Source organism: Xenopus laevis, chromosome 7L (genome assembly GCF_017654675.1).
Source record: "Xenopus laevis strain J_2021 chromosome 7L, Xenopus_laevis_v10.1, whole genome shotgun sequence".
NCBI lineage: Eukaryota > Metazoa > Chordata > Amphibia > Anura > Pipidae > Xenopus > Xenopus laevis.
In genome coordinates this window covers 120,058,734-120,080,997 of record NC_054383.1, presented here as the reverse complement: position 1 = coordinate 120,080,997, position 22,264 = coordinate 120,058,734, and the positions used below count along the sequence as shown (strand labels likewise).

The following is a 22,264-nucleotide window of genomic DNA, read 5'->3' as shown; positions in this document are numbered from 1 at the left end:
ACGTTCGCCAATAGGCGTTCGCGTCAAAATCGTTCGACCATTCGATCGCTAAAATCGAACGATTTTCGTTCGATTCGAACGAAAATCGTTCGATCGAACGATTAAAATCCTTCGATCGTTCGAATCGAACGATTTTCGGATGTTCGAAGTTCGCGAACAGTTCGCGAACTGTTCGCATTTTTTGCCGGTGTTCGCGAACGGCGAACACATACTCGGCGGTTCGCTACATCCCTATTCCTCACACAGACAAAGCCAACATACGTCCTTTTCCACTCATGTGCACCCGCTCAGAACAAGCAGAAACCCTAATCTTATAACGTAACAGCATTTGGGTAGAAGTAAGGAAGCCAACATTTGATCAGGTAATACTTTCTAGCATCACAATATTTAAAATTTAAAAAAATTAATGCTATGTAAAAAAAAAAAAAGATGAAATATAAACTCTCTCATTATTTTTAAGAATCATATTTGTGAGCAATAAAAGTGAGTATTTCTCATGTCTTTACAGTCAAACAGACCAAATAAGGCCAATGACACAGACAGAATTAGAACTGCTGCTTCTCACTGTGGGTCACTGGCCATTGGCAACAAGGGAAAGAATTACACAATGGCATTTGTCACCCCAATGACCTGTGCAATTTCTCATTGATGGAAATACAGATAAATGGAGGGCACACCTTATTCAAAATATACAAAAGAAAACAATGCAGTGGGAGGTGCAAAATAACCTTTAGGTCACCCCTACAGAGCAACCAAATATAGTACATACAAAAAATCAGGTCTGCACACTCAAACACGAATCTTTAGACTCAGGTGGTAAGATTGAAATATGTTTTACTAGTTAAAAAGAACAAGCAAACAAAAAGCATAATGTTTAACAAAAACAAAAAACATTTCACATGATGCTAATATACATACCACCCTTAAGGTACAAGCAAGGCAGAAAAGAAGACTACAAGGAGCGAATACACCTGCCAAAATGAGAATAACCCCAACGTTTCGGCAAATAGCCTTTGTCAATCCTTGACAAAGGCTATTTGCCGAAACGTTGGGGTTATTCTCATTTTGGCAGGTGTATTCGCTCCTTGTAGTCTTCTTTTCTGCCTTGCTTGTACCTTAAGGGTGGTATGTATATTAGCATCATGTGAAATGTTTTTTGCAATTTCTCATTGATGCCAATCATGGTCCATAGCCATGCATCTATGTCATCTAATCCATTTCATCAAATCTCCCTCGCAAGGACCCAATATGGAATAGGTTCATTTTCCCTGTTTTCTCTGTTTAGATTAAGATATATACAACTTGTGCGTATATTCAGCACAAGTCCTATTCGTTGGAAACATATAAACTTTTTTGTTATAGACTTTGCAAACAATACTCATCTTGTATGCTTTAACAAAATAGAGATACCTGGAAATGTCCAACTTGTATACTATGGTCTTTCCACTATGTATATGCTATTTCATTGCAGTGCTAAGTGCCCTGGCCAAACACTATTCAGCACAGGTTTGTAATTGAATATATATGTGGGGTGCCTAAGTGGTCAACAGTGCCTTTCCTTAAATGGTCCTGTTTCTGCTTCTTGGGGGGGGGCTGTTCCTTGCCTGAATTTGCTCCATGCATGCCCGCTGTGGTCTGCTGCTCCTTGGAGTCTTCTCTGAATATTCCTTTATCTTCTGGCATTGTCTTTCTTTGTGTAAGCCAGGTTACAACCTTTCATAATGTTCTGTGTATGGGTCAAGTTGCTGTCTACAGCCCTTGCCTAACAGCAACCATATCTATGTAGGCTTAACACCCATGCATGCCTTTAAAATTATAACCCTACATACTCCTGAAGATTTCTGGCCTTCAAGACATGTTCTAGCAATTGTTAACTCAAACAAGAGATACACGGAGAGAGGAAATACAATATTAATATTTACTTATGATAAAAAGAGATGGGGAAGTTAGGAGACAGGGGTCGCTCATGAGAACTATTTGCCTGGAATAAAATATCACTGGTTGTTGTGTAGAGAACGTAAGGTTTTTGCTCTTTTTCAGGGGACATTGTGTACTGTGCTGCTGTTACTGTACCTGATATAAGAGTGAAGGTCACAGAGTAGATTCCATTCTCTTTTTGTGCTTCAGCCCCTTCTGAATAACTGATGTCCACTTGAAACTTGACCGGTTTTTGAAACACAGAGGGACCCCCTGACGACTTGTACTCTGCTCGGAAGCTGGTCTGGGAAATCACGCTGTGACTTAAACTTGGAATCTGAAATAATATACAAAGCTGAGGGTCAATTTCCTTTTTGGGGCTAATTTTAATCTATATATAATATATATATATATATATATAGTAGTGTAAATGTTTGTGAATTATTTGCCTGCTGTCAGGCGCCTTTGATCCCCAGACCTATAAGGAATATGAATGGGCTATGGTTGGCTGAATGCTTGGTTGGCTGTGTACATGTTCACTCCCTTATCCCTTATCAACTTTGAAACTTAGTTTGACTACAACCACAATCATCCTTCTGCCTTCAGAGGCTCGACGTTGGTGTCACACCTTCAGTGACACTTTTAATACTTACCGATAGGAAAGCGTGGACAATGTCTGCTTTGATGGAGCTAAGAGGCTTGTCTTTAATGACCACAAAGATCTGCTCTTCTTTATCCAGGTTGATGAAGTTTCCAAACCAGGACTTTTTAGCAAGTCTGTGGAAAAAAAACAGATGAATAAGATGATTCACACAGCCATATTTGCAGTGATGAATATGTGATGGACCATAGTTTGCATCAGCAAATGTCTTCTGCATAGACTTGAAGATATCCTCTCAAGCTAATAAACATGTATCTGGATATACTTTAGTACTAAATATCTTGTATTGCTAACTCAGATCAGAACCGCACCCAGTTATTTTCTATAAGCGTTTAACCATAAGAAGAACATTGCTGGATTCAATTCTGAGTAGCTCTGTTGAACCATACTACTTCCATCTTTCCCTATTAGATGAGACATTCCTTAATGGGTTCTCTGATTTCCCACTATCTGCTGAAGCCATCATTTGCTAAATATGCTGGTAATGATAGAGGAGATCAGGCCATGCCTCTTGTACCTGGGTATAGGGGAGTTTCTTTATACTCTTCTAAAATTAGTCCATAGTATCTCAAAGAGTTCTCATTGTCCAACTAGTTAGCAGGACATAGTAACCTGCAGAATGGTTATCCTCATACATTCCCTTGCACACTTTGATACTTACTCAGGTGAGGATTCTGGTGTAAGACTTGACATTTCCTCAGGAGTCGGAACTGAGAGGTAAAGAAGAATTTTTAGAAGACGTAACAGGTTTTAGCAATACGATTTTTCATGCAAAGCTGATCATTTTAAAATGTTCATCATTTATATAATGTAACGTTGACCTCAGATCAAGGTTAATTATTAAGGCGCAGTTCACCTTTGCAATAACAAGTGAACGATTTATGAAGTTATAACATCTTCCCTGTAAGAGACTTTAGTAAAGCTTTTAGTCAGCGAGCATGCTCAGAAGGAGCTGAAGCCACAGCTGCTAATATTCACAATTAATGATCAAATTGTAACTGTTCAGAAAGTTAGTGACCGGCTCACTGAACTACTACAGGGGAAGCTTAAGGGGTGTGAGCAAATCAACTTTATTAAAACACTCAGAAACTAAATGTCTTTTCACTCTGACCCACTAGGTGGAACACTTACACAAAGCATTAGACTATACCTTGCAATTTCCGACGGTGGAATCGAGGAGATCCAAGGAAACTATTCTTTATGGAGTTAAGTCGTGTCTTCCAAGCCACCCCACCAACACCAGGACTTGAGGGAGGGGTGCCACTGGGCGTCCCAGTCGGGCTGTCCTTCGGCGTATGCACTGGGGTGCCCAGCGGCGTAGGGAGGGGACTACCTCGGGGAGAAGGGTGAGGGGTCACCTGCGGCAAAGGGATAGATTTGGTGGTGGATTTAGTACCAGGGAAAAAACGAGCGGGCAGTGAGGAGGGGAAGAAAGGTGGGGATAAAGGGGAGCGATGAGGCGAAGATGAGGAGTCATGCGGTGGGGAGGAGGCGGTCATGGTTATGGGTAAAGGGTTGGATTTAATTGTATGGAGGGGCTTCTCTCCCAGGCTGGTCTTAGCTGGCAGCGTCTGGGTCTTCGGGTCGGGCTGGCGGTGAGCAGCTTTGGATTGCCAGATTGCACGGGGGTCCTCCCCTTCTGCGGTTTCCAGCGGTGTGGGGGAGAAAGTGAAAACGGGACTCTGGCAAAGGGGGGACAGAAAAGTGCCCGGTGGGCATTGAGGTTTGACAATGAGATGGATAAATGTGACATGGCACGATGTTCTGTACTGTAAAGTCCTATGAGAAAACAAATCTGAATTTTGCGCAGCGCCATTTCTTTATTGGTGCCAGGGGTCCCAGCCACAATAGATTTTATATGCAGTATACCTGTTTAACCTATGGCCCTTCAGTTATTGGTGAATTACCATTCCCAGCATCATCTAATGCCCTTTCACTATACAGAGACTGGCTTGGGGGGTCATATAATTTCATATAATCTGGAATATAATCTGGAAGAGGAATGTGCTCAAAGAGCGCCAACTCCCCAGCTCCCACCGTTGCCAACCTAGAACAAGACTGCAAATGACTGCAAAGACAAACACAATAGGAATGATCAGGGGGCAGGCCCAGTCTTTACTATGGAGGAGCAATGCTAAGTGAATGCACAGTCATGTCTTGCAGAGACAGAGAAAAAAATACATGGAAATGTGTACTGTTCCCACTGGTACTACCTAACTTGCATGTCCGAATGACCATAAATTGCTCTGATTCTGCTTTGAAAAGATCTGAGAAAGGTTTATAATTTTTTTCCTAACCAGAAGAACATCAGAGTAGCCTCTTTCTTTCTCCTGACAACTTTTTTGACTACTTGGTGGTCAGACTGTTGGGAAATGACCAGCAGGTGGCGTTGTTGTAACAAAATTATTTCATAGTAACAGTACATGTAACCCTTATATATTGGAATAAAAACAAAATATATATGAATGTATATAAGAAAAGTGCTTAGAATAGCACCCTCGTCAATTTTACATTCACTTATTTTGAAGGTTTACGTATCCTTTAAGGGTATGGGGCATAAAGGCAACACCTTTGTTCCTCCCACAGCCCACCCATCATGAATACAGCTGCTGAAACCAGACAGCACTGTATTCATAAGGCAGATATGGCTCTATTGTGGATTCCAGACATCTGCTATTCTGCAAAATGCACAACAGCCTGGTTTGTACCCACCTTTTTGCATTCTCAACCCTGCCTGCACTCTGTATGTGATGCTTATTATTGTATCACATCTGCATTCTCCTAGAACAGGAAAAAGCTTCAGCAGAGCTTCTTTATTTCCATCTGCTTTTAGCTGCAGTTCTGCTGGGCCGTGTAATGAGCATGACTCGGAGCAGTGATCCCTGCTAGCAACCTCCTATAGAGAGCGCTGTTGCTAAATGCAAATATGGTAAAAAAGGAGAATTGCTCAGCCCTTGGTTCAGGACCACAGCACTGAAGCCGGGCAATATCAGAACATGAGAACTACGGGTTCTGTAATGTGAGATGTTGCTCGGGGTGGGGTGGGGTGATAATGTGTGTCGTGACTGTGATGTTGCATCTGTAGTGAATGTGTGAGCCAGATACATGATGGACATTCAGGGAGTTCCGCTCGACCTCTCCCCTCTCAGATGTGGAGCCCCCCTTAATACTTACCCTTGGACTGCTAAGGGGGCTGGAAGAGAGACCCGTCGATGCACCACTGACAGAACGAGACCTATGGGGAGAAAAAAAGCATTTAACGGGGTATATTCCTATTACTTTCTGCTGTTATGTTATAGCAAATATACATAGGAACAGATCAAAAGGCAATTAATACATGAGCAGAAGGGAAAATGTAGCGATGTATGAATATTTTTCATAGATGGGCATCCTGCTTCTCTCCAGATGTTGTTGTACTACCACTCCCAGCACCCTGACAGTCTTCAGCTTGTGCTATTTATGTGCAATGTACAAATGATCTGACATGTTTCACACTGTACATAGCATTTACTCATAGGCTGCAGTGGACTGTACATAAACACAATGAACTTGATGTACCATGAGCTCCCTCTAGTGGCTCAACCTTTATCACCCTGCGTTTCACTTTTGAGAAATTCATGAAATGGGAAAATCATCACAAAAAACAAGACTAACTCCCTGTCTCATCAATGGGAGAGAGGGCAGCCTTGGACAATCCAAACTGTGTTCCACTAGCTGCTGTTAATAGTCAATAACATGTATCCCTCAACTAATGAAGCGGTCAAGTTTATGATGGTAGTGGTATTTAATACCAGGTACTGGGTTATAAGCCCCATCTCTCCCTAATATTCCTGCTATCCCACAGCCACACTCCCTTCCCAGAGACTATTATCCACTGTTACTATAGGCACCATCTCTCCCTACTATCCCTGCTATCCCACAGTCACACTCCCTTCCCAGAGACTATTATCCACTGTTACTATAGGCACCATCTCTCCCTACTATACCTGCTATCCCACAGTCACACTCCTTTCCCAGAGACTATTATCCACTGTTACTATAGGCGCCATCTCTCCCTACTATACCTGCTATCCCACAGTCACACTCCCTTCCCAGAGACTATTATCCACTGTTACTATAGGCACCATCTCTCCCTACTATCCCTGCTATCCCACAGTCACACTCCCTTCCCAGAGACTATTATCCACTGTTACTATAGGCACCATCTCTCCCTACTATACCTGCTATCCCACAGTCACACTCCTTTCCCAGAGACTATTATCCACTGTTACTATAGGCGCCATCTCTCCCTACTATACCTGCTATCCCACAGTCACACTCCCTTCCCAGAGACTATTATTCACTGTTACTATAGGCACCATCTCTCCCTACTATACCTGCTATCCCACAGTCACACTCCCTTCCCACAGACTATTATGCCACTGTTACTATAGGCACCATCTCTCCCTACTATACCTGCTATCCCACAGTCACACTCCCTTCCCAGAGACTATTATCCCACTGTTACTATAGGCACCATCTCTCCCTACTATACCTGCTATCCCACAGCCACAGTCCCTTCCCAGAGACTATTATCCCACTGTTGCTATAGGCACCATCTCTCCCTACTATACCTGCTATCCCACAGCCACACTCCCTTCCCAGAGACTATTATCCCCACTGTTACTATAGGCACCATCTCTCCCTACTATACCTGCTATCCCACAGTCACACTCTCTTCCCAGAGACTATTATCCACTGTTACTATAGACACCAACTCTCCCTACTATACCTGCTATCCCACAGTCACACTCCCTTCCCAGAGACTATTACCCACTGTTACTATAGGCACCATCTCTCCCTACTATACCTGCTATCCCACAGCCACACTCCCTTCCCAGAGACTATTATCCCCACTGTTACTATAGGCACCATCTCTCCCTACTATACCTGCTATCCCACAGTCACACTCCCTTCCCAGAGACTATTATCCCACTGTTACTATAGGCACCATCTCTCCCTACTATACCTGCTATCCCACAGTCACACTCCCTTCCCAGAGACTATTATCCACTGTTACTATAGGCACCATCTCTCCCTACTATACCTGCTATCCCACAGTCACACTCCCTTCCCAGAGACTATTATCCACTGTTACTATAGGCACCATCTCTCCCTACTATACCTGCTATCCCACAGTCACACTCCCTTCCCACAGACTATTATGCCACTGTTACTATAGGCACCATCTCTCCCTACTATACCTGCTATCCCACAGTCACACTCCCTTCCCAGAGACTATTATCCCACTGTTACTATAGGCACCACCTCTCCCTACTATACCTGCTATCCCACAACCACAGTCCCTTCCCAGAGACTATTATCCCACTGTTACTATAGGCACCATCTCTCCCTACTATACCTGCTATCCCACAGCCACACTCCCTTCACAGAGACTATTATCCCCACTGTTACTATAGGCACCATCTCTCCCTACTATACCTGCTATCCCACAGTCACACTCCCTTCCCAGAGACTATTATCCCACTGTTACTATAGGCACCATCTCTCCCTACTATACCTGCTATCCCACAGCCACAGTCCCTTCCCAGAGACTATTATCCCACTGTTACTATAGGCACCATCTCTCCCTACTATACCTGCTATCCCACAGCCACAGTCCCTTCCCAGAGACTATTATCCCACTGTTACTATAGGCACCATCTCTCCCTACTTTACCTGCTATCCCACAGCCACAGTCCCTTCCCAGAGACTATTATCCCACTGTTACTATAGGCACCATCTCTCCCTACTATACCTGCTATCCCACAGTCACACTCCCTTCCCAGAGACTATTATCCACTGTTACTTTAGGCACCATCTCTCCCTACTATACCTGCTATCCCACAGTCACACTAACTTCCCAGAGACTATAATCCCACTGTTACTATAGGCACCATCTCTCCCTACTATACCTGCTATCCCACAGTCACACTCCCTTCCCAGAGACTATTATCCACTGTTACTATAGGCACCATCTCTCCCTACTATACCTGCTATCCCACAGTCACACTCCCTTCCCACAGACTATTATGCCACTGTTACTATAGGCACCATCTCTCCCTACTATACCTGCTATCCCACAGTCACACTCCCTTCCCAGAGACTATTATTCACTGTTACTATAGACACCATCTCTCCCTACTATACCTGCTATCCCACAGTCACACTCCCTTCCCAGAGACTATTATCCACTGTTACTATAGACACCATCTCTCCCTACTATACCTGCTATCCCACAGTCACACTCCCTTCCCACAGACTATTATGCCACTGTTACTATAGGCACCATCTCTCCCTACTATACCTGCTATCCCACAGTCACACTCCCTTCCCAGAGACTATTATCCCACTGTTACTATAGACACCATCTCTCCCTACTATACCTGCTATCCCACAGTCACACTCCCTTCCCAGAGACTATTATCCCACTGTTACTATAGACACCATCTCTCCCTACTATACCTGCTATCCCACAGTCACACTCCCTTCCCAGAGACTATTATCCCACTGTTACTATAGGCACCATCTCTCCCTACTATACCTGCTATCCCACAGTCACACTCCCTTCCCAGAGACTATTATCCACTGTTACTATAGGCACCATCTCTCCCTACTATACCTGCTATCCCACAGTCACACTCCCTTCCCAGAGACTATTATCCCACTGTTACTATAGGCACCATCTCTCCCTACTATACCTGCTATCCCACAGTCACACTCCCTTCCCAGAGACTATTATCCACTGTTACTATAGACACCATCTCTCCCTACTATACCTGCTATCCCACAGTCACACTCCCTTCCCAGAGACTATTATCCACTGTTACTATAGGCACCATCTCTCCCTACTATACCTGCTATCCCACAGCCACAGTCCCTTCCCAGAGACTATTATCCACTGTTACTATAGGCACCATCTCTCCCTACTATACCTGTTATCCCACAGTCACACTCCCTTCCCAGAGACTATTATCCCACTGTTACTATAGGCACCATCTCTCCCTACTATACCTGCTATCCCACAGTCACACTCCCTTCCCAGAGACTATTATCCACTGTTACTATAGGCACCATCTCTCCCTACTATACCTGCTATCCCACAGCCACAGTCCCTTCCCAGAGACTATTATCCACTGTTACTATAGGCACCATCTCTCCCTACTATACCTGTTATCCCACAGTCACACTCCCTTCCCAGAGACTATTATCCCACTGTTACTATAGGCACCATCTCTCCCTACTATACCTGCTATCCCACAGTCACACTCCCTTCCCAGAGACTATTATCCCACTGTTACTATAGACACCATCTCTCCCTACTATACCTGCTATCCCACAGTCACACTCCCTTCCCAGAGACTTTATCCCACTGTTACTATAGACACCATCTCTCCCTACTATACCTGCTATCCCACAGCCACAGTCCCTTCCCAGAGACTATTTTCCCACTGTTACTATAGGCACCATCTCTCCCTACTATACCTGCTATTCAACTCATTCCACCTACTCCAGGACTGCATTATGCACTGGGAACTGGGCAGTCATCTCTGCTTACACTGTTTTAATGATAGCCCTTACTGCCTTTATTTCCCTTTTATGTGTTCCAGGGACTGTCATGGTTCATAAATTGTACTTCACGTTAGTTCACTAGATCACTCGCTCTACATTGTGCTGAATAATGAGGATCACCATTGCACGTGTCAGTGTAGCCATCAGCAAGTGATAAATAACTGGATACAATGACAAACTGTGCTGCAAATTGATGCAGGAAAAATGCTGCCATTAAGACACATTTTAGCTAATATGATGAATAGACCAATTAAGTTAAACAGCTTAATTTAAATTTCTTGCTGAATACTAAATATATCTTACATTGATGCTGATTTGGATATGGGCACAGAGATATTTGGCTGATATGGCTCACTATCTTAGAAATGTATTATAGTTGGGTTGAGTGGGTGGGATTCTTTTTTTTATTGCTCTGCTCTCACTCAATATCTAGAAAATTAGCTAGATAGTGGTAAGTGTTCATATCCCAACTCACAGTATGGGGCTTCCCTTATGTTCAGTGGTTTGTCCAGCAATAAAAAGCTCATGCTGTAAAAATGACAATTTCTATATAACATTAAACTGTTTTTTTCATAACTGGGAACGCATAAGCAAGCCAGAAGAGCAGGCTGTAAGGCCAACAGTGTAATAAAACATTTGAATATTAATATAAAAGTATTCACAGTCTGCACTTGTAATAATTCTGTGTCTGAGTCATAAGCTGCAATATCATGCAGATCTCGTATAGCTCTAAGATCCACGTTGCATAACAAAATTGGTGAAAAGCGACTTAGAATACAATTGTTTTCATACTTAAGTGGTGACAAGTAGAATTCAGTTATCAGCCATGGATCACTACACTGCTAAACCAAACAGAATGCTGGCTGGAAGCTTTGCACTACAAACGCTGGATAGTATGGGATCTATTATCCAGAGAGTTTGGGGATGGATAAAGGAAGTTTCTGTAATTTCAATCAACAAAGTTTAAATTGGCTGAATATAATTTAAACCTAAAATAAACCCAATAGGACTGGTTTGGCACCAATATAAGGTGCTGTTTTATTATTACAGAGCAAAAATTAATCCTTATTTAAAATTATTATTTGCTTAAAATTAGTGATGCACCAAATCCACTTTTTTGGATTCGGCCGAACCCCCGAATCCTTTGAGAAAGATTCGGCCGAATACTGAACCGAATCCGAACCCTAATTTGCATATGCAAACATTTTTTACTTCCTTGTTTTGTGACAAAAAGTCACGTGATTTCCCTCCCCACCCCTAATTTACATATGAAAATTAGGATTCAGATTCGGTTCAGCCAGGCAGAAGGATTCGGCCGTATCCGAATCCTGCTTAAAAAGGCCGAATCCTGGCCGAATCCCGAACCGAATCCTGGATTCGGTGCATCCCTTCTTAAAATGGGGGACATAAATATCCCTTGAGCATCCAACTGGAAAACCTTGTTATAATGAAAGCAGTATCCCACCTTTGACTATGCTGTGCCATTTCAATTGCCCTTCTCGCAGGAACAGGCGAACCCCCATCTGTCACACTCAAGACTTCCATAGACTTTCGCTCCGGGCGACGTTTGCCGTGGCGATTTAGCATTGGGGAGTCAACTCGTTTGCGTGGAGGGTCTGCAGAAAGAAACATTTGTGAATGACCTAAGAATAATAAGGATAATTGAGATTCCTCCTGAGCTTGATCTGGACATAGTTGTCAGAGTTTTCCCACTGAAGGATTTTGAGAGATCAGAGATCCATTCAAGCTAATGAATTGATATATTTATATCAATCTACTTCCTCACCCCACTGTAATCAGATAATTAAAGAAGGACAGTACCTAATGGCAGAGTTTATTAAATGGCAGTTGGATTGGGCAATAATAAATTAATTGGACTGGGTAATTTTAACACCCACAGGAGCACCAAAATAATCACCAAAAGCATTCTTTGTTTTATCAGTAATTATAGGGCCCCATACTACTAAGTTAGCAAAGCCTGGTCGTCAGGGGGCCTCAGTTTTAGCCCACTAGTCACCAGGGCCCCCTAGATGCTGGACCTTTTCATCCAAGGTTGTGAACCTAATCAGTCTTAGCCATGCCCCAATTATGGCAATAATGCCGTCCATGATTCACCCAACCCCCTGCAAGACATATATTAGGAGTTCCTACCATTATGAGCTATATTGTCAGGGTTGAACCAATGTGTACGTAGGGTCCAGATGAACATGCTCCAGACTTTCAGCTTGAGGGAGGTTTCGGAAACTTTGACTTCACAATTAGCAGGCTGGCACAATCAAGACCCACATAATCAATGTGGTGCAGATAAAAAAGTTGTTTATTCAAAGAAAATACATCTCAAAAGAAATGCCTTACGAGTTTTGTGCCAAAAGCGGCATTTAATCATAGACTCCTATGGCTATGAATAAGCCTATCCATGAGTTCCCCTTGTGGCACGAAACGTGTAAGGCTTTTCTTTTGAGATGTATTTATTAAGTAAACTACTTTTTTTATCAGCACCACTTTGATTTTGTGGGTCCAGTTTGTGCCAGCCTGCTACTTGTGAAGTCAAAATTTCTGAAACCCCCTACAAGACCTGCTCCACCCCTTCTGCAGCCTGCAAATAGCACTTTTCCATCTCAAGGTCTCCCTTTGCCTCCCTGACTGCAGTGTCCCCTATATCCCCCTGATGGCAGCCTTGTGTTAAATTTACTAATATAGAAATTTGAGCCAACGTTTGGTTAAAGGATCTTACCAGTAAGTTACAATTAAGCAATCTGGAAATCCTATTGATTTGCTAGGGTCCTGTCTTAGGAAAGAACATCTCCTCTCCATTTGAATTTTAATAAAATAACTGATGCAAGTGTAGGTACTAAGCCTTCTCTTATATTATTCAAGAACTGGATTTAGTGTCTTTCTTGTACCTTGACCCTATGGAATAGATTACAAATAGCTACTAAAATAGGATCCTAGTACAAATTAGAATTTATTGTAGCAATGCTGTGCCTTTGCCTTTAATGCAGCCATGCACAAATACACAGCATTTTGCTGAATATACAAGTGCACGGCTCACTGTGCTGAAAGACCCCGCAGCGGCTGATATCATCACATGGACCATGTGCATTTTGGCAAGAAAAGCAAATCTAGGAGCCTTTCCTATAACCACACGATGTGACTGTCAAGTTTGGGTGATGGCTGGAAACTCAGCAGTAGAAATTGCATATTAACTGGATAAAAATAGCTATAGAGGAGGCTCACCAGGGACCCAGCACCTTCTGCAGCACACACACTGGGTGAATAATATATTGGGAAATGATACAAGTTACTACACGAGGTTCCTGTGCAGGTCTTAGGAATCTGCTGTAAGCCGTGAAAATATGCATAGTTCTTCCAGCTGTTCCTTTATTCAACTCTATTTTGGAAGGACCCATGGTGCCTATCTTGCACCACATTACCAGGTCAATAAGGGTGTTTGAAAAAAAATCTGCATTTCAGCTTACAGGAATTTTAACTACTCGTCAATTTATAAAATTGTTGAAAAAGCTGCTTTTTAAATACATTTCGTTTTGCATTAAAAAGTCAGTATACTTCATAGTGCAAATATATTTTGCCTATTCACTTGTTGGCCATTTACTGGACCTTTCTGGAAAGCTGAGCAGAGACAACCTACTGTTAGACCAGACATGGACCATTTATTCTCTTGGCCTTCCACAATTACCGGTGCCAGTTCTGCTTTGTCCCAATGTGGTTACCCTGGACATTACACAAATGTATTTGCTGTTGTAAGTTTCCCCCTTACCTATGTCGTTTCGAGGTGGAAGATCTTCGTCTTCACAGCTGGGATATCTTTCTTTCCGATCAAGGAGAAGATAATAAATCATCTTTTCTTGATTTTCACTGCAAGATAAAAGCAAGAAGAGCATTCTAACTGAGCCTGTGCCGGTTTATAATAGCGAGCTAGTCATCATCTCACCATCAATAGCCAGGCTTGGCATGAGTTTAAATAAGCCCCTGTAGAGCTTTTAGCATTCAGCTGTCCTTGCAACGTGTTGAGGGTCATGCATAAACACTACAAAGAAAATACCATCTTCTAATAAGTCTAAAAGTCCACTATTTGACCATTTGATCAGGTGGATTTGGTCTTCAGATGCTGAAGCGTGAAGGTTCATCGTCTTGCTTCTCCACCCACAAGACATTCTGTTTAGGGTAAACATGGGGCCAACTGCTCACACTTTGATCTAAATCCAAGTCTAGAGAAGATGGGCATATCCTATGTGTGTGTAACACCTCAATGTGCTACTGTCTGGAGAACACTGTGATCGGCTAAGAATTTTGAACAATCAGAACAGAAGAGAGGCCAAGTATATTAGCCACGTGTATCATCACTACAGGTGTCCTATCAGTAACCATGTCTCTTTGCTGTATACTCACTCCTCATTCTGCAGCTCCAGCTTCAGTTTGGTCTTGTCCCTGAAGCAGCCCAAGGAATGCATGCTGTCCAACACATCGGGGTCAAACTCGCTTACTGAGTGAATCCTCCTGATAGCCACTTTCCGAGGAGTCGGTTGCTCTGGTTCAGGCTCATTTTTGCCTCCTCTGCAAATAAAGAATGTAAAAGTTTTAATGACATTTTCTTATTCTCATGGATGTAGCTTCCTAAAAGGCAGTTACATGTTCTGTCTAGGGCTATTATTTTGGAACATTGGGTCTATCAGAGTGAAAATAGAATCCATGTTAATACAGGTAAGGGACCTATTATCCAGAAGGCTCGGGACCTGGCTTTTTTTGGATCACCAACTTTTTTTTAGTCTACTAAAAAATCATGTAAATATTAAATAAACCCAACAGGCTGGTTTATCTTCCAATAATTATATAATAATGAATTATATCTTAGTTGGGATCAAGTACAAGCTACTGTTTTATTATTACAGAGAAAAAGGAAATCATTTTTAAAAAGGTGAATTTTTTAATTAAATGGAGCCTATGGGAGATGGTCTTCTCTGAGCTCTCTGGATAATAGGTTTCCTCATAACGGATCCTATATCTGTACTGTCACATCATATAAAATGCGTAGGAGCATTGCAAAAAGACAAATACACTTTTTTTAGTTTTTTTTTTCCACCTGGGCCAAAAGCTGAAATTCTTATTTCCCAAGTGTCTGTGTTACCAAATTACTTGTAATAACTCAGTTTTCAGATTCTATCTTGTGATTTCCACTCTTCCCCCCCCCCGGCATTTGCGTATGACAAATGGAGTTAAAACTTAGATAATTCTATATTGCTTTTATAGGGATAAACATGAGGGTCATTTATAAACACTGGGCAAATTTGCACCTGGGCAGTAACCCATAACAACCAATCAGTGATTAGCTTTTTTTCAATCAGCTGCAGGTTGAGCACTGAAAGCAATCATCTGATTGGTTAGCATGGTTTACTGCCCAGGAGTAAATTTGCCCAGTGTTTATAAATGAGCCTCACTGAGTAGTGCTGGTGGAGGCCTGCGCTGAATGATGAAACAAAGCATGGTGAGACATAGATTTGTTGAAGCGAGGAGAAAGGAAATAAAAGGAAGTTCATGGTGTGGGAAGCATTAAAGGGAGCTCTTATTTTTCTGCTTCCTGTTTTATTCCATTTGCAAACAGCATTACATAGCCAGGTTTTCTGTCTCAAATGCGTTTGAGGAATTCTTAGTTACATGGGCTGTTTCTTCTCCATGGCCATTAAAGTCACAATATGAAGCTGAATGGAAGGTATCTGGCAAGGTAAACGCATGCAGTGTCAGACTGGGTGTCCGAGGCCCACCGGGTTGCCGTGTCAGGGGCCCCCACACCCCCCTGCCCCAGGTGGAACCCCCCTCTAAGAGACCTCTACCCCAGGTACAATCCCTCTCCAATGGCCACCCGTCCTGCATGTAGCTTATTTCCTTCAAGATGCGGAGGTCATCGGTCCAGGAGGGAGGTCAGGGAGATGCATGGGAACAGGTCTGGGCCCACCGGGTTTTTTTCCGGTATCCTGCCGGTCCATTCAGACCCTGGGCATGTGTCAGCCCCAGGGTAAGAGCTTGCAGCTTCACTGGCCAACATTGGTAAATGAGTTCCAATCAGTGATTAGCTTTGTTCAACCAGCTGATGCTATAGTGAACATCAACATAGTAACATAGTAACATAGTAAGTAAGGTTGAAAAAAGACACATGTCCATCGAGTTCAACCTTTTTTTTTTTTTTGTTTATTAACTACCTATCTGCCAGTTGATCCAGAGGAAGGCAAAAAACCCATCTGAAGCCTCTCCAATTTGCCTTAGAGGGGGAAAAATTCCTTCCTGACTCCAAAATGGCAATCGGATTAGTCCCTGGATCAACTTGGACTATGAGCTATTTCCCATAACCCTGTATTCCCTTACTTGCTAAAAAGCCATCCAACCCCTTCTTAAAGCTATCTAATGTATCAGCCTGTACAACTGATTCAGGGAGAGAATTCCACATCTTCACAGCTCTCACTGTAAAAACCCCTTCCGAATATTTAGGCGGAACCTCTTTTCTTCTAATCGGAATGGGTGACCTCGTGTCAGCTGGAAAGACCTACTGGTAAATAAAGCATTAGAGAGATTGTTATATGATCCCTTTATATATTTATACATAGTCATCATATCACCCCTTAAGCGCCTCTTCTCCAGCGTGAACATCCCCAATTTGGCCAGTCTTTCCTCATAGCTAAGATTTTCAATACCTTTTACCAGCTTAGTTGCTCTTCTCTGTACCCTCTCTAATACAATAATGTCCTGTTTGAGTGATGGAGACCAAACTGTACAGCATATTCTAGATGGGGCCTTACAAGTGCTCTATACAGTGGAAGAATGACCCCCTCCTCCCGTGACTCTATGCCCCTTTTAATACAGCTCAAGACCTTATTTGCCCTTGATGCTGCTGACTGGCATTGCTTGCTACAGCCAAGTTTATCATCTACAAGGACTCCAAGGTCCTTTTCCATAATGGATTTGCCTAGTGCAGTCCCATTTAGGGTATAAGTGGCTTGGATATTTTTACATCCCAGGTGCATGACTTTACATTTATCAACATTGAATCTCATTTGCCACTTAGCTGCCCAGATTGCCAGTTTGTCAAGATCCTGTTGCAAGGATGCCACATCCTGGATGGAATTAATTGGGCTGGATAATTTTGTGTCATCTGCAAACACTGATACATTACTTACAACACCCTCCCCTAAGTCATTAATGAACAAGTTAAATAAAAGTGGACCCAATACTGAGCCCTGGGGGACCCCACTAAGAACCTTACTCCAAGTAGAGAATGTCCCATTAACAACCACCCTCTGTACCCGATCCTGTAGCCAGTTTCCTATCCATGTGCAAACGACTTCATTAAGCCCAACAGACCTTAGTTTAGAAAGCAGTCGTTTGTGGGGCACAGTATCAAACGCTTTGGCAAAATCCAAATAGATCACATCTACTGCCCCCCCACTATCCAGAATCTTACTTACCACATCATAAAATGCAATCAAATTCGTCTGACATGACCTATCCTTCATAAAGCCATGCTGATTGTTGCTCATAATGCCATTCATTAGGACAAAATTTTGTATGTGATCCCTTAACAAGCCTTCAAATAATTTGCCCACCACAGATGTCAAGCTTACTGGCCTATAATTGCCAGGCTGAGATCGTAATCCCTTTTTAAATATTGGAATAACATCAGCTTTTCTCCAATCCATAGGCACCATACCAGATGACAGTGAATCTGAGAAAATCAGAAATAAGGGCTGGTCTAAAACTGAACTAAGCTCTCTTAGAACCCGGGGGTGTATGCCATCAGGCCCTGGAGCCTTGTTTACATTAATTTGTATTAAAGCTTTTTGAATCATATCCTGAGTCAGCCACTGACTAGATTGAGCTGAACCATTCGTGCAGTTATTAAGTGAGCCTGTGAACCCAGACTCCTCTATTGTATACACTGAAGAAAAGAACTGATTTAACACATTTGCCTTATCTGTATCTGTTACAACCATACTGATACCATTATTTAATGGAGCAACACTCTCAACCTGCATCTTTTTACTATTAATATATTTAAAAAACTTTTTAGGGTTAGTTTTCACCTCCACCGCAATTAACTCTTCATTTCTTTTCTTAGCCTTCCGGATTGCTGATTTACAACATTTATTACAGTGTTTATATTCATTAAATGCAGCTTCTGTCCCTACAGATTTGTAGTTTTTAAATGCCTTTCTCTTCTTTCCCATTAACATCTTTACCTCTGTATTAAGCCACACAGGATGATTCTTAGAGCTTCTACGTTTAGTCCTTAAGGGAATAAATTGAGAACAGTAATGATTTAATATCATTTTAAAGGACAACCATTTCTGTTCTGTGTTTTTAGCTGAAAACCTAATGCCCCAATCAATACTCTGTAGGGCAGCCCTCAAGGCACTAAAATTAGCTTTGGCAAAATTCATGGTTTTTGTTGCCCCAGTATATTTTTGTTTTTTGCACCAGACATTAAAAGATATAACATTATGGTCACTATTACCCAGGGGTTCAATGACTTGCACATTTGCTATAAGTTCTGGGTCATTTGAGATCACTAAATCAAGAATAGCATTTTTTCTGGTAGGCTCCTCAACAACCTGTGCTAAAAAATTGTCGTGCAATAAGTTTATAAACTTGCTCCCATTAACTGATCTAGCAGTACCGTTGCTCCAGTCAATATCTGGGTAATTAAAATCCCCCATTATCATTACTTTACCTAAACTAGCAGCCTTTTCTATTTGCATTAGGAGCTTTGTCTCTTCCTCCTCACTTACATTAGGGGGTCTATAGCATACTCCTACAATTAATTTGCTGGATTCTTTACAATTGGTGAAGAACTCCACCCATACGACTTCTGGCCCCTCATTTTCTAACATAACCTCCTCCTTTATATGAGCTTTTAAATCCTGTCTAACATACAGACATACCCCTCCTCCTTTTCTATTGCCTCTGTCCCTCCGAAACAAAGTATAGCCACTGATATTTACTGCCCAGTCATGCGACTCATTCAGCCATGTTTCGGCCACACCAATCACATCATATTTTCCTTCCATCACCAGCAGCTCCAGCTCTCCCATTTTACCAGTCAGACTTCTTGCATTTGTAAACATACATTTAATACTGGCACCATATTGAACATATGACATGTGGTCCTCCCTATCCTTAACAGTATCCCTAGCCAAATCTCCTCCCCCATTTTCCCTTTCTTTGCCCACTATCTCATCTAACCTGTCTACCACTGAATCTTTTACTGAACCCTCCCCCCCCACACCTAGTTTAAAATCTCCTCCAACCCTCTAGCCATCTTCTCTCCCAAAACAGCTGCCCCATCATCATTGAGGTGCAGCCCATCCCTAGCAAAGAGCCTGTAGCCGACTGAAAAATCAGCCCAGTTCTCCAAAAACCCAAAACCCTCCTCCCTACACCAATCTTTTAGCCACGCATTAATCTCCCTACGCTCCCGCTGTCTCCTTAGCATTGCTCGTGGCTCAGGTAATATCTCTGAGAAAATTACCTTGGATCAAGATGAAGATTTTCCCAGTGTTACTAAATGAGCCAACTAGCGACTCTTCACTGAAAATAGTATCAGAAATCATAGGAACAGCACTCACCTAGAAGTGTGCAGAACTTTTACATGAGTGCTGTCTCTATGATTTCTGATACTGTTGTATGGTGATGTTCAGCCAAACATCCAGTAATCTCCATTTGAGAGCAGAAGAAAAGCAGTAGGGACCTTCTATAATCTTCAATGAAAACACTGTAAGAAATATAAGTATACTGACTTGTGTAACTAAAATAGAATCTTGTGTGCATGAACATTACTAGCCTCCTAGAGCACCATCCCCTCTCTACCATCTTCTACCATGCTTCCTTCTAGGACAGTGATCTCCAAAGAGTGACTTGTGAGTAACATGTTGCTCTCCAACCCCTTGGATGTTGCTCCCAGTGGTCTCAAAGCAGGTGCTTATTTTTTAATTCCTAGCTTAAAGGTAAGCTTAAAACCAGGTGTACTATTAAAAAGAGTCTCCAGTTGGCTGCAAGTCCACATAGGAGCTACCAGTAGTCACAGTCTGTATTTGTTATCCCCAGGAGCTTTTTATGTGCTTATGTTGCTCTCTCTCAAACTTATTTTACATTTGTACATTTGTATGTGGCTCACGGGTAAAAAAGGCTTATGGACCCCTGTTCTAGGACCAGTTTTAGAGTAGGGAAGATTTGGCCTGGTTCCCTATCATCTGAAGCGTCTCATGTTAGGAAAGAATCTAGATAAAAATTATTTTGTTCAGTTTATACTTTTGAAATTTCCAACATACAGTCCAGAAGATCATCAATAGGTCATCAAATGATGGAGGACTGCAGATTGGAGATCCCTGATTTACGTTTATTTAATGTCCTAAATATTACTGGAGGCAAGTTAGGGTGATCTTTGGGGTGAAAACGGATCCAAATGTAGCTTTATATAACTGTAGCCTTGTTATTAGGTAAGGGGTAGCCCTGAGCAAATGTCGGGCCATACAGGGGGGAAAAAACCCCAATAGTTATAGCCTTATGGGAGCCATCTTGGTCGCAGTTTCAGATTCCATCAACAGGATAAAGTTAATTTAATCAGTTCATTTGCACTGCCTTGTAAAATTGCCCATTGGAAAATCAGAGCTGCCCCATATAATCATGATAATAAAGCTACCCCCTGTTTTATGTGTATTTTATATGTCTAGGATATTCAGGATATTCAGTTGATTCCTATGGAAGCGAGAATTCTACTGTGCATAAAATATCATTGTAATGGGTATTGTTTGTCTTCCCAATAAATCACTTGTAGACTTACTGGCCTATGTTTAGAAGCAAGCCTCATTTTATCTCCCATCTGTACATGCCTCACTTCATTTGCTTGCAAATAAATCAGCCTGCACACAGAGGTGGGGAATGAATTCATATCTCTGAACTACAGGGCAGGTTTTAGTGCAGGGCAGAGAGAGTGACTGATTGATATTCTTATTTATTTTCTCAATATGGGGCCCCAAATCTTCCTTCATTGGCCACATCCTTTCGAATTTAAATATGGCCTTCATTACCCACTTGGCCACTGCTAAATGTGGCTCTAAGTGATTTATTGATGCTTCCCATCATTTTCTGCATGCAATGTCACACATTACAGCAGGATGGTTGGGTTTATTTGGTGTGCAGAACATTTGTTCTTTGCATATTTGTACTGATATAAATCAGGATAAGATGACAATATGCCGTCTCTGAAAGAGTGAGCCTAAGCTCAGTCTATTTAATCATATACATACAGAAGGAAGCCCTGTACCTGCTATGGGGCCTATGGTAAGGGCCTTCTATTCTTGGGAGGTCAAGAGTTGCATATTGTGGTGGGGACCAATGAGACCCTGCTCCTATATCTAAAGACATATATATGCAGATTAGGAAAGCTTTGTTACCTCTTAAATACCAGGAACTGATACCACATGCTGCAGGGCCAATTAGCTACTGTTTTAAATACAAGCTGCAAATTGCACTGTTTTTAAGCAGACATCTAGGGGGTTATTTATCAAAGTCCGAATTTATCTCAATATTTTCTGCTACAAACTCAATCCGCTTGGGTTTTTAACGCTTATTTATTATTAAATTTTCCCAAAAATGTGCTTTGCAGGAAAAAATCAGATTTTCATAATTTTCTCATCATTTTTTAACCTGAAAACTCAGAATACTTCGGGATATTGCATGAAACCCAGTACAAATCAAAAATCATTGGGACTTCTCCCATTGCCTTATATGCAACCTCAACAGGTTTGAGATACCGGATTTTCTGATTCAGACTTTTCCATCGTTGGGGTTTAATAAATTCCGAAAAATTTGCGATTTTTGAAAAGTCAGATTTTATAAAAAAAAAAAAAAAACATGAATTTTTGTGATTTTTGCATTCGGAGTTTAGTAAATAACCCCCCTAATGTAGGCAAGCTAAGCAAGCTGATCTTTGCCAGAAACCTTTGACCAAATTCATTCTATCCAATCAAATCCAATAGTTTCATACAAAGAAAAATGTAAATATTCCCA

General features: G+C 42.0%; 1 protein-coding gene across 5 annotated transcripts in view; it reads right to left on the bottom strand.

Moving 5' to 3' along the window:
- LOC108696765 (serine/threonine-protein kinase BRSK2) overlaps positions 1-22,264 on the bottom strand; it is a 165,743-nt gene that overhangs the window by 5,006 nt on the left and 138,473 nt on the right. For 3 of the 5 annotated variants that reach the window (XM_018226388.2, XM_018226389.2, XM_041569634.1), the window contains 8 exons: positions 14,600-14,764; positions 13,968-14,065; positions 11,655-11,805; positions 5,753-5,813; positions 3,729-4,260; positions 3,240-3,288; positions 2,571-2,694; positions 2,074-2,254 (listed from right to left, as the gene is read on the bottom strand). In XM_018226388.2, coding sequence (XP_018081877.1) covers positions 2,074-2,254; positions 2,571-2,694; positions 3,240-3,288; positions 3,729-4,260; positions 5,753-5,813; positions 11,655-11,805; positions 13,968-14,065; positions 14,600-14,764 — 1,361 coding nt within the window. The remainder of the gene's footprint in view (positions 1-2,073; positions 2,255-2,570; positions 2,695-3,239; positions 3,289-3,728; positions 4,261-5,752; positions 5,814-11,654; positions 11,806-13,967; positions 14,066-14,599; positions 14,765-22,264) is intronic. The other 2 variants (XM_018226390.2, XM_018226391.2) reach the window with 1 other exon arrangement.